Source organism: Protomyctophum parallelum, assembly GCF_964188405.1.
Source record: "Protomyctophum parallelum genome assembly, chromosome: 17".
Lineage (NCBI taxonomy): Eukaryota > Metazoa > Chordata > Actinopteri > Myctophiformes > Myctophidae > Protomyctophum > Protomyctophum parallelum.
Window position 1 is genome coordinate 17835607 of NC_139719.1, and position 13258 is coordinate 17848864.

The 13258-nt window shown below is 44.8% G+C and overlaps 1 protein-coding gene across 1 annotated transcript; it reads left to right on the forward strand.

The window, feature by feature from the left end:
- Positions 1-9141: 9141 nt before the first annotated feature.
- Positions 9142-11723, forward strand: LOC310874625 (kelch-like protein diablo; the record flags this gene model as incomplete). Its single annotated transcript, XM_083787484.1, has 6 exons — positions 9142-9198; positions 9670-9825; positions 10601-10792; positions 11034-11177; positions 11341-11583; positions 11712-11723. 6 exons carry the CDS (start codon positions 9142-9144, stop codon positions 11721-11723), a joined length of 804 nt encoding a protein of 267 aa, XP_083643610.1.
- Between the last annotated feature and the right edge of the window lie 1535 nt (positions 11724-13258).

Sequence of the window (13258 nt, forward strand, 5' to 3'; positions counted from 1 at the left end):
GTAATTTTTGTTTTGGAAAAGTTAGGAACCTATAGACCAATTATTTGTTTACAAACATTGGGACTGGGCGCACGGGTGACTCTTTCATGTAATCAATTCCCAACAGATCTCCAAACCTGTTGTTTTGGGCGCTGGTTTCAGTCCATTCAATCTCTCTTGTGTGTTGGCAAGTGAGATGCACCCTAGGAGACATTTATACTTCAAAGTGCAACAGTATTGCGCACAGAAGAGCTGAAATACAAGCTCACAAGTCACATCGCATCGCGGATGGCACCGTTGTGAGCATAGAGGTCTGCGTGCGTGACACCGTCGCGGGACGAAGCATAGATTATACTTGATGGGCTGCAGGTGCGCTTGCAGCCATGGACAACCAGGCTCTGCTGCCGTGATCATGAGCGCACCTCCCGTTCTTATGACAGCGACTGGAGGTGTGGTTTTGAGGACAACTTTGTTTTGAATTGCTATCATCGTTCAAACGCGACAGAAACCAAGGATTATATATATTTCAAGGGCGAGAGATCACAATACAAATCCTAAGTGCAGTTAGAACTTTTCCATTGCCATTTTATGAGAGGCAGGGTTCTTGTGCTGCCGGTGTGCGCGCGCATGCTGTTGCTTATCAGTGTGACGTCGTCTGTTAAGGCGTCTATAGGCGCATGCGGGGGCCCAATGATTAAACTAAAATCAAAATTTGCTGCCAAAATTAACACTGCTGTGTTTGACCCCCTCCAGTGCTTCAGTAGGACCCTCTGGGACCCTCCCTGTGGCTCCGGGACCCCCTCCCTGTGGCTCCAGCGAGTCTACAACGGGACAGATCGTCCGATAGAGAAAGAGGGCCCCCCCCCACACTTCATAATCTGATAGCAGGGTATATACGAGGCCATGACAATGGTCCCCCTCACTCAGCGCTATAACAACTCCCATTCACCAGGGCGTGGCCTTTCCTTATACATACTTCTAAAATACGGATTTCTTCTTTTCTCTCTCTCTCTCTCTCTCTCTCTTTCGTTTGTTGTTTTTCAAACATTTTCTCTCTCCCCGCGTCCGTTTCTTTCTTTCACAGGCTCTACGACGTGTCGACGGATTTACGGACTTTACCGAAATGACGGATGGAGGAGGTGTATTGTTTTGGCGGCGCGTTCCCCTGTTGGGTGCCGCCGGGCATGCTGGGTATTAACCCATTTTGACCTGGGAACGATTCTGCAAAAGTCTTCTAAATCCCGACTGTTTTCTTGAAAAAGCAGTTTTTCTATGTCAGTCGTTCTCAAACACTTTCATGTCACTTTTCACGATTCTTGAAAAATAGCAGACCTACAAGCTCGTAGCGCGCCACTCGGTGGCGCGCTATGAGCTTGTAGATCTGCTATTTTCCAATAGCTAAAGCATTACACCAAAAGGGGTTCCCGCCGAAAATGGGTTAAGGAAAGGCGAGGGCTTCTTTGAACAAGTAACACGCAGTGCCGCCTTATTTCAGGAAATGGGAACGATTGTGTTGGAAAAGAATGGCAGAGCCATAAAAAAAGAGGGTGACCGTTTTTTGCGGTTCTCACGTCTGTCTGTCTGTCTGTCTGTCTGTCATGGCAGCCTAATGAAGACTTCATGTACTGTACACATCCCATAACCAAATACAGTATAACATGCTATGAGCTTGTATATCTGCTATTTTTCAATAGCTAAAGTATAACATAATACTTAAAACACCTCTGCGTCATCAGTGCCCATACCCGAGGCGGGGGTTGGCGATAGGGCCTTTCTGTGTGGAGTTTGCATGTTCTCCCCGTGTCCCCTAGGGTAGATACCCTCACAAAAACATGCCGTAATCCTCGTCTCTAAAACTACCTCCCCCTGGCCAGCCGGGGCGCCTGATGGAGGGGAAAGGAACTGGTCGGAATAACGTGTCCCTTCCACGCGCTACGTCCGGCCGGGGAAATTCCCCTCTGTCAGGTGAAAAGAAGCAGCTTGGACTCCTCATGCATAGAAGGAGGCATGAGGTCAGTCCGCTGCCCCCCCAGGTTGGCAGAGGAAGTGTAGCGCCCAGGATTACATTAGATAATTGGCACTGGGTGAAAAGAAAACTGGGTTACAAAATCGTGGGATAAAAATTTAGAAAAAACAAACAAAAAAACAAAAAACACCAAAAGGGGTTAAACCATCTATAACTTCGTAAAACAGACCGGAACTGCAGCTCAGTGGCCTTGTGGTTAGAGTGTCCGCCCTGAGACTGGGAGGTCGGGGTTCAATCCCCGGCCGGGTCATACCAAAGACTCTAAAAATGGGACCCAGTGCCTCCCTGCTTGACACTCAGCATCAAGGGTTGGATTGGGGGTAAATCCCTGCAACATACTAGCGTCATGTCCAGGAGGTGTACTTGTACATCAAGCTGCCTCACACTACATAAACAGGAGATAGGCTCCTGCCCTATGGGCCTCATGGCTCGGCAAGGCTACTTTTTCTTTTTTACAGGCAACACTATTTCTAGTTGTTTTCGGTCAGCATTTCAGTTCAGTCCAGTTCAGTGAGTGACGACACAACACAGTCCGGCTATCCAGCAAAGCAATGGACCAGCTGGGGATCATTTGGCATTAACGCAACCTTTTTTGTGAACTGCACTCAATGATTAATTCACTAGATTGAAAAGGAGGATAATAATAAAATAATACAATCTCGGTAGTACAGTTACAGATTGAAGTTTACCACAGGTGCCATGGACGGACGGCGCTATATTGGAAGTTGAAAGTTCTTTCCAAAAATGGCGTGTGTCCCATCCTCCCAATACAATGCAAAAATAATGCTGGATTACCAACCAGGCCATGCACCGACCTCAAACCCCCTCTCATCAGACGCCATGTCTGTCTGTCTGTCTGTCTGTCTGTCTCATTCATAAACAGGAAAACCTCCACAGATGGATATGGACATGTTGTCCGACTGTGCACTTTCATCTGCCTGCCCAGCTGTGTGCTTGTGCGCACATATTCCACAGGCACACACTTACAGTACATACAAAACCCCAAATACCTGCATAGAGTATACACATGAAACCCAAAATACAGACAGTCAGCAACTGTACAGTGCGTGCGTGCACACACACACACACACACACACACACACACACACACACACACACACACACACACACACACACACACACACACACACACACACACACACACACACACACACACACACACACACACACACACACACACACACACACACACACACACACACACAAAAACCTGGGAGCTGACCAGTACATCCACAGTTGCCGCGACCGTCCGCCTGCAGTCCTTACTCTTACCACTAGGGCCCAGTGCTTCAACGTTGGAGTGCCTCACTGGCCCCTTGGGTGAGTGATGACAATCAGCTTCCCCACCCATATTTCTTTCCTGCCTGTCCGGGGAATTGAACCGGCAACCTTTTGGCAGCACGGGCGCTCCTCTAACCCTTAGGCTTCTGTACCCTCATTTCTTTCCTGGACTACATGTTGTGTCAGTAAGACAGCCCTCCCCCTATCCATAAGGAGGAGCAGTGGACCAAAACATTATGGGAATTGTAGTCCATGAAGGAAGTGAGCCCAGTGTCCATGACATGAGGGACACTGGGCTCACTGCTAAAATCAAAAATATCTTAAACCACATATTGCACAGATAAAGATCCCCAGGAAAGTGTTCTAAATCTTCTAAACGTCATTAACATATATTTATTTTTAGCAAAAAGGGTAAAGTGGCCATTTAAACTGTCCTGAACAAACACTTACACAAGTAACTACAGGTACTTTTGGCAGGGAGTAATATGTAAAGTAATATTTTTTAAAGTAAATGTAATATTATATTGTAAGGTAATATTGTAAACTGTAAGGTAACATATTACTGTTTTTGAGGAACACTGCACCACACTGCACGCACGCACGCACATAATTGTGCATATATACAGGATCATCTGCGGAGTAAATGACTCCTGTTAAACCATGATTTGTTGTGTCGATGAAATTCATTCCTTGCCTTTGACCCACCTTAACTATTATGAGCAGTGTGCTGCCACCTGGTGGCGCTCGGGGAGCAGTGCAGTGTTGATTTTGACAGCAAAGTTAGATTTTATTTTTTTAGTCACAGTCTTTTTTATTTAGTTTTAGTCACATTTTATTCACCTGGAATGTTTTAGTGTTAGTCTAGTTTTACAGTTGTCTCTGTATATTAGGGGACTTTGACATTATATTTCTCGACAATTCCACAGTAATCTGGTACCAAAATCTTATCAAAGGTAGATCTAGATATTGATAATTGATTTCAAAAGGACTGGTGGAGAGATTTACAGAATGTGTGTGGTTGAAGGTCAAAGAATTATATCAATCGAACGGCTACGATTTACAATTATATCAATCGAATGGCCGCGTTTTACAATTCTATCAGTTGAACGGCCACGTTTTACAATTATATCAGTCGAACGGCTGCGTTTTACAATTCTATCAGTCGAACCGCTATGTTTTACAATTATATCAGTCGAACGGCTGCGTTTTACAATCAAACGGCTGCATTTTACAATTCTATCAATCAAACGGCTGCATTTTACAATCAGTCGAACGGCCTAGTTTTACCTGCCTCCTAGGGGGCTGTAGGGGTGTCATGGTGGATGCTTGGGGCAGTCAGGGATCTCCAGTGCTCTCGGTCCTCAGCTGTGCTCAGCAGCAGGGTCTGGAAGCTGCAGCCAGTCCATTCCTTGATGTTGTCCATCCAGGACTTTCTCTGCCTGGCAAGGACACTTCGACATGTAGACAGGAGGAGCCGGGATTCGAACCGCCGACCCAGGGATCATTGGACGACCTGCTCTACTTCCTGAGCCACAGCCGCCCACTTCATGAATGCCTTTAGACATCGAGTACGTATTCTGACATGCACGCCATGCAGGCACGCACACACACATACACACGTTCAAGCTTTTCGCTTGCACACACAGACAGTAATAGTGTCCACTGTCCAGTCTCATTGTGTTGCCAACCTGTGGTGATGCACTTTGGCAGGCAGAAGACAGGATGTTCTCGGCCATGGCTGAGATGAGGCGGGGTGGGGTCGGTCACCTCTCTGCAGAGAGAACACACAATTCAATTAAATTCAAAGGGCTTTATTGGCATGAGAAAACATACATTGCCAAAGCAGAAAGAACAATACAACAATACAGCAATACAATCAAAACAAAAATTATGTTCATTTGAAGGTCAGAATCTTCAATAGATCAAATCAGAACAGTAAAACAGAACAGTACTGTTACATCTGGTTTAATCTGAGTTTCCAAAAGTCCTCGCGTCGGGCGACATCAGCTGGTTTGAATAGGATGCTTAATTGACAAACATTTCAAGAGCAACAGTATAACCTTTAAAGGTGTTGATATTGATACTGTTCAAACACCTACAAAACAAGTATAACCGTCCTACAGCTACAGTATAACCTAAGGCACAAAGAAGCCAAAGCTTATTTCCATTGTGGTCCATATTAGACATTTAACATCCAGTATACTGTTCAAACAAATGCCTACAAATCATCATCACAACTTGTTTTAACTTTTAACCCATTAAAAACGTTTTTTTTTATTGATTGAAATATTTATTAACAGTTTGCAGAATTACAGTACATTTCAAGCACAAACTCAATACAAAGACTGTTAACTGTGAGTGGATGACCCAATTAAGCATTACACTTGTTTACAACAGGGTCCACCATGTTCAATTCATCAAAACATTTAGAGACGTACAAATAGTTAAAGAACAAGAAAAACAGAACAGGAATTCATCATAAAGGAATCAAAAAGGGGAAATAAATATACAGTGAGGGGAAACAGGGGGGGGGGGGGAAGCATATGTGACTGTGTCATTCTATATACATAGCCCCATTGAATTTGGTTGTCAAAGTGAGGTCCCTGGGGTGGTACCAGGGGGTCCCGAGCAAAAGCAGTTAATATAGCGTCAAAATCATTTTAACCAACGCTATCGCCACTTTCTTACTAGTCTGTTCCACTCGGCTGTAAACATACCTCGTTTTCTGCATGAGTCCAAACAAGTGTCCACAACACACAGTCGCACACAAACAGCATGGCCTTATGCTTATTACTCCGTCAACCAGTAACAATTAAATAAACAATGTAATATTAACTTTTATGCGTTTAAACCATAGACTGTAGGTTTAACCTAGTTGGTTGAACAACAACAAACGGTCCGCGCCCGCTTCTGTCTTTAAAGGGACTTGTGTCACCGCTAAATGTGTCCCCCTGACAACACGACACACTACACAGTCCCGGGCCACACACGTAAATTAAATACTCTTAATAATTAATTTGTAACCACTTTTGTTTTGGTTATTTCGTATGTGATTTATGTCATGGACTCATACACTTTGTTTTGTTAGCACCGAGGCAGGAGTGGACGGAAGTTTGCTCAGTTTAAAACTTATAAAGTTATCATTTCATTGTTAACTTAAATAAACAATAACGTGTGTGTGTGTGTGTGTGTGTGTGTGTGTGTGTGTGTGTGTGTGTGTGTGTGTGTGTGTGTGTGTGTGTGTGTGTGTGTGTGTGTGTGTGTGTGGCCTACTAATTATTAGTGTGTGTGACACACACACACACACACACACACACACTAATAATTAGTAGGCCACAGTTCTCATGACAAAACTGGAAAACGTTATTACTATTCATTACAATTCTTGTTTCCTATAACGTATTTCTGGGACTGTTTTTAATAATGTTTTTAATAATGGTATATGATAGATAAATCTGTCAAATACTTTAAAGACTAAGGACTGTATAAAATAAATATGTAATAAATTAGTAAAAGCATGTAGTTGCAAAATACTCTTCAGCCAACTCCTTTCACGTGGGCCAGGCTCTGCCAGTGGGCCTAATGAGGCCAACTCCTTTCACCTGGGCCAGGGTCTGCCAGTGGGCCTAATGAGGCCAACTCCTTTCACCTGGGCCAGGCTCTGCCAGTGGGCCTAATGAGGCCAACTCCTTTCACCTGGGCCAGGCTCTGCCAGTGGGCCTAATGAGGCCAACTCCTTTCACCTGTGCAATTTCCAGCCTCTGCCTCAGACAATTGAGGCTCAACCAATCAGGCTCTGCCAGTGGGCCCAATTGATTGCCAAGTACACTTTTCAGTTTGCAGTCTTCACACACAGGCACATACACAGATCTCCATGTGGGACACCGGCTGACAGTTAAAACGGGTGCTATGGCAATGTATATCATATCATTATAGGTTCCCAAGTAACGAAATTAACTGCTATAAGATCCTAGCTGTCTAAAAAAACGGGAATGACGCAAAAGGCAGCTTCTTCTGTCCACGCATGGAATCTAAAGTGTGCTCAGAGTAGACCCACTGTCAGCCTGGGCACACTTGAACTTCCATGCGCAGCCAAAGGAAGCTTTCTTTTGCGTCATTTATGGGTTTTTAGACAGCTGGTGGATGGAAATGAAGCTCCACCCACGTGTTCCATCCACCAGCTGTCTAAAAAAACTGAAATAACGTAAAAACAGCTTCTTATATCCGCACATGGAATCTAAAGTGTGCTCAGACCCAGTAGGTAAAGCTATCATTCCAGAGTTAGCCTGGGCACCATTCCATTTCGGGTTCATGAACCGGTCGGGAGCGGATGATATCGCTGTTGTAGTACTGTTTTGTAGTCATCAATCTTACGGAACTTCCTTTTCCCTCAAACCGATTATTCTCAATAAAAGCTACAGGCTACGAGAGCTTTTATTGTTATTCTTCCGGTTTGAGGGGAAAGGAAGTTCCGGAAGATAATTCCTGCCTGATGACTACAAAACAATACTACAACAGGACGTAACGATATAATCCGCTCCCGACCAGATACACGAAATGAAATAGAGACCAGGCTTTCCTCTGAGGTGGAAAGCCTGCTGAGGTGCGGTTAATGGAGAGTGGAATAACTAGCAAGGGACCCTAGGGGCCTAGAGTACCACCGTCCAAAAATCAGAAAAGGTATTACCGAGGGTCCCGAAAGGGGCTAGGATTGTCGGATTGAGATGTACAACTTGTTTTGCTGTGAGCTTCGTCAGGTGCTATTTGATAATTATATAGCCTATGCTTGATATATTTGCACTCCAGATCCATCTAATAGAAGAGTTACGATATTGAGGGGGCATAAACCGAGCGCTCGAGCGCTGTTAAAAAGGGGGCAGCCTAAAAGGGGGACAAGCCATGGACTCTATTTTAGGCATGTGTGCAACATGACAACTGTTTTAAAGTACAGTGACAACTAAAGTCTCTGTAATGTTTATGGTGTACGATTACTACAAAACAATCTAAAATAAAGAGATTTAAGATCATTAAGGGCTGTTGCCTGCAGGGTCCAATGCATTTCTGCCTACTTGTTGTCCCCATTCTCAATAGAAGTCTATGTTGGAGAGGCTAGAGCCACCATTGGACTGAAGCCCCATGAAGTGAACAGAGTTTTCTTAACTCTGTCTTACTCTATGGCTCTGTTGCACTCTTTGAGAAATGTTAATTTGTCAAAGTATTAAACCCAGAGAACCTAATACTCAAATTGTTCCAATGGTGCTGCACTGGGAAGCTAAAATGCCTGTGAAGTGTTAACTGAACAGTGCGTATTTATAGCTAGAACATTGCAAAATCATCGCTCTTATCATCGCACATCATCATGACATAAAATAGACACGTATGGCTTATTTGCTCAGACACTATGAAGTAAAATTGTCCATTCATTGTCAATGGGAATTTTCATGTTTGTGTAGGACAAAGTGACTTTGTGCACACACAAAAAGCTGGCTATAGGAGGTGCTAGCGAGTCAAGAAGCTGTTTCTTTCTTTGCACCTGGCACACATGTGGTGGTGAGACTGAGAGTAACATCACACCTTCCAATCACACCCGACCACATCTTGTTTCACTATGCTCAGCCTGGATTTAATTAAACCAGGTGATATAAAATGATGAAGAGAGGTGAATCATGTCGTTCACTCCCATCGAGATTCCATTTGTATACCCTCTCAGGAATGAACACTGAGGATTTCACTGTCTAACCACATGTAACAGTAAGGTCGTTGTATGTTCTCTCTCTCTCTGCACACGTGCACCGTCCGTGACCCACTCCACCACACCTCGCCTCACCTCAGCCATGGCCGAGAACATCCAGCCTGCTGCGAAGAGGACGAGACCATGTTGCGGTGACCATGTGAGCGTGGACACATGCTTCATGGTGTCCTGTGTTCAGGACAAATTATTTTGTGGCCTGGCAAAATGCAATACCTCTTGTGGGAGAGGGGAAATGGGGCGAACATGAATCTATAATCAGGTTAAAACAATAAAAACACATATTGACAGGGTATTAGGGCATATTGGTGCTGAGGGGGAGGGGAAGATGAAGAGGCGGGGCATGGATGAGAAAACTCACTCTAGATTACCCAGCCAGGGTTAACTGGAAAACCATGATAGCAATAGTGCATGTCACATTGTGTTGACACATTAAAGTCATTAAGGGACTAATATATACATGGGGAAGTGTGACATTTCACATGGTACTACAATCTACACATCTACACAAAGACCGTTTTAAAGCACATTAGCAGTTCAACATTATTCACGGATGAATAGTTTTGTCTGATTGATAAAGAATCTCCCTCTGGATGTTGTCGGTGCATTTCAGGGGGACAGCACCAGTGTACTGTGTGGACCACACCTGTTTGAGGACCCCGGCCATCCCAGGAAGGTGTTGGAGGGCCTAAACAGGCTGCGGCTGAACAGTGCCTTATGTGATGTGATTCTGTGCTGTGAGGGACAGGAGTTCCCCTGCCATCGATATGTACTGGCCTCCTTTTGTTCTTATTTTGAGGTAAATACACAAATTGATTGTCTTGCTGTTGTTGACAGAATGACATTTCAATAGCACTTAATAGTACCAGATTACATACATGTATACATAGGAGCATTACCTTTAATCCTCCCAACACTAAAACATATCGTCATTACGTCACCATCGAAAACCAATTACACTCTGGCATTGGGTCCTTTAATCCACATCTTTATTACGTCATCATTGAGAGCTAGTCATACAGATGTATGTAATCTGGCACCACTGCCGTATCAGGCACAATTTGCTGGGACGGTGCATACGCATCAAAATTGGCGGGACGGCTGGGACGGTGCGTACGGCGCAAAGTAACCACAGTATACCGCTAATCAACTTACAAATTACATATACATATACATAGTATATGTATAACTAGCTCTCAATGATGACGTAATAAAGATGTGGATTAAAGGACCCAATGCCAGAGTGTAATTGGTTTCCGATGGTGACGTAATGACGATATGTTTTAGTGTTGGGAGGATTAAAGGTAATGCTCCTGTATACTGCCGTATCAGGCACAAGTACTGTAGTCATTACTGAGATTTGACAGTTTGTAGCGGTCGAAAGTACTTGCGCGCTCTGCTTGCGCACTAGTAGGCCATTTATGGCCTACTAGTGTGCAACAAGCAAGTATGCACTCGACAGAGTGCAGTTCTAGTTTATTATATGTCCACTCTACTGTAACATCTGTGATAACTAAATGTATTTTGTACATTTGGTCTTCTAGGCCCTGCTAGCAGCATCAAACTTGTGGGACGTGAACAGTGTTCAAATGGCCTGCTCTCGCTTCATGGTGCGTCAAATGGATATGAATAATTGTGTTGGGATTTACTGCTTTTCTGAGGACCACTCGTGTGAAACGTTGAAGAAACGCAGCATGGATTACATTCTGGAAAACTTCAGTGGCATCTACAAACTGGTCAGTCATTGAGCAATCATAATGTATGATGCGTTTTCACCTATAACATTGTATTACTATTTCTCAACCTGCCAACAGAAACTGACCCAGACCTGGGAAGAAACATTCAATGAGTCATTGCTCAGTGATTTGATATACCGTATATTTCCAAATAACAGCCCTTGGAAAAGGTTACTTTGGTACGACATATGGGAACATCTACTACACTGCTAATCTACAGTATTTTGTTTTCTACCAATAGCAAGAGTTTCTCTCCCTCCCTGTTGAAAGACTGGCAGAGATTCTTGCCAGTGACCACCTGAACGTGCCCAAGGAGGACATGGTGTTTGAGGCTGCCATGTTGTGGTTAGACAGGTGCCCTACCCGCAGGCAGAGCTTTGAAAAGGTCAGTCAATTCACCTTGCCAGACGATCGGAAGTGTCTGCCGATCGATACGTCTCCAATACATGCTCACTGGCATACAAATACTTGCTGGTAATATGTATGATGATATTATATAGTGTTGGACAAGTAAATATTAATCTGTGTACTTCTATGTTTTCTTTAAGGTGCTAGAACAAATACGCCTGCCTCTCATCAGTCCCTCCTACCTCCACACTGTGATTGAGTCTCTGGATGTGGTGAAAGAATACGAGGGCTGCCAAAGGTTCATCTCTGAGGCCAAGGAGCAGCCCTACCATAACACGATGGAGTGCTTCAACCCCTCCACCAACCAGTGGACCACGTGTTCCCCCATGCAAGAGCCACGCCGCAAGCCTGGTGTGGCTGCGATGGATGGAAAGATCTACGTCGTAGGAGGGCCGGAAGATTCCTGGCCTAGTTCTCTCCAGGACATCAAGTGCTACTGTGAAGAGACGGACACGTGGGAAGCTGTGGGGCTGCTTCCTGATTGCCACGGTCCCGCATGTGTCGCTCTCAGACTGAGGAATGACGTGTCCTTCGATGAAGATGATTCTCCTGGAGATCCACCAAATGGGGGGATCCCAGATTATATAAAAAATGGCGTTAAATGGGGGTCAGTAGCCTCTGCATGTCAAACCGGGGGTCCTTTTCAAATGGGGTCTTTTCAGGGCAAGACCTCGAGCGTGCCGACTCGGCCCCCAGCCTGGTACCTTAGTCAAAATATGGCCCTTGAGGAAAATTTATTGGGGAACCCTGCTGTACACTATAAGATTCGTATATGTAGGCTGGCTGACGCTGTACACTCCCATCCACTCCGGCCGGGGGCTACGACCAGGTTTCGCTGGTTCACACTTGGTGTCTGACATTTTGTCAGACACTAGTTGTCTCCACCAGCCGAAGGCATGGGGAGAGTATGTTTTGCACTCCGTCCGTCCGTCCGTGTGTCCGTGTGTCCGTCCGTCCGTGACCAGCTAATCTCAGCCACCGTTAACCCGGTCGATGCCAAATTTTGCGCACACACACTCCCTGGATGCCAACCATGAACCTCTGCCCCAAACTTTCCAGAACGGCCTGTTATAGCGCCACCAGGAGGCCGCTTTGTGCAAAACAGGTTTTTGCACAGCACACCTACAGATTTTGTCCAAACATCACGCAAATTGGTACACAGTCTCTCTAGAGCCATTCAACCAAACCGGTCTTTCATATTTCTCACACTCCATCCTGATTGGTTAAGATTGGCTTCCAAAGTTCACAGGAGTGCTCAGTTTCAAACAAAATGCTGCAAATCATGAACACATCGCGTGATTTCCGTGAAATTGTGCACCCACATTCCCACTAGGCCGAGGACAAAATGCCACATGAACAATTTCAACTCAGCCTCAAGGTGGCGCTATAACTGGCCGAAAAGTGTTTTTACCTCTAACTGCACGGATCTGTGGATAACCTGGTGGAGACCTGTGCCCAGAAGGGCACTTTTTCTAGTTTTATTTGTATCTTCTTTGTGTTCTTGTTTCATTCCCTTGTTTGCCGTTATTGCATCTAAATGGGGATCAATAAAGACTTATCTATCAATGTCATGAATGTTTTTATTATTATTTTGTGGATTTCCTTAAAGGTAATTAAGTGATATTATATACTGTAGGTAAAACCAAAAAGCTTTTTGTGAAAAGGTTAGATCTCTCCCTGCCGCCCAGGCCGTAGCGTAACGGTCTGGGCACCGGACTGGTAATCCAGTCGCAGTGTGCCGCGGGTTCGACTCCCGGACCCGACACGGCCTTTACTGCATGTCATCCCCCCATCTCTCTCTCCCGTTTCCTGTCAGCCTACTGTCTGTCCCTTCAAAAATCAATAAAAGGCGTAAGCCGCAAAAAAAAAAAAAAAAAAGATCTCTCCCTGCCTCTCCATCTCCAACGGGTTCAGTCCATCCGACGTGACCACACGTCATAAGCAATCCAAAAGGACGTATCTTCAATGATATCAAACGAGATATTTTTGAGTGGGACTCCAAGGCCACCATAATACCCTTCGCTTTTAGTTCATGCAGAAAGAATGCCTGGTCTCTCC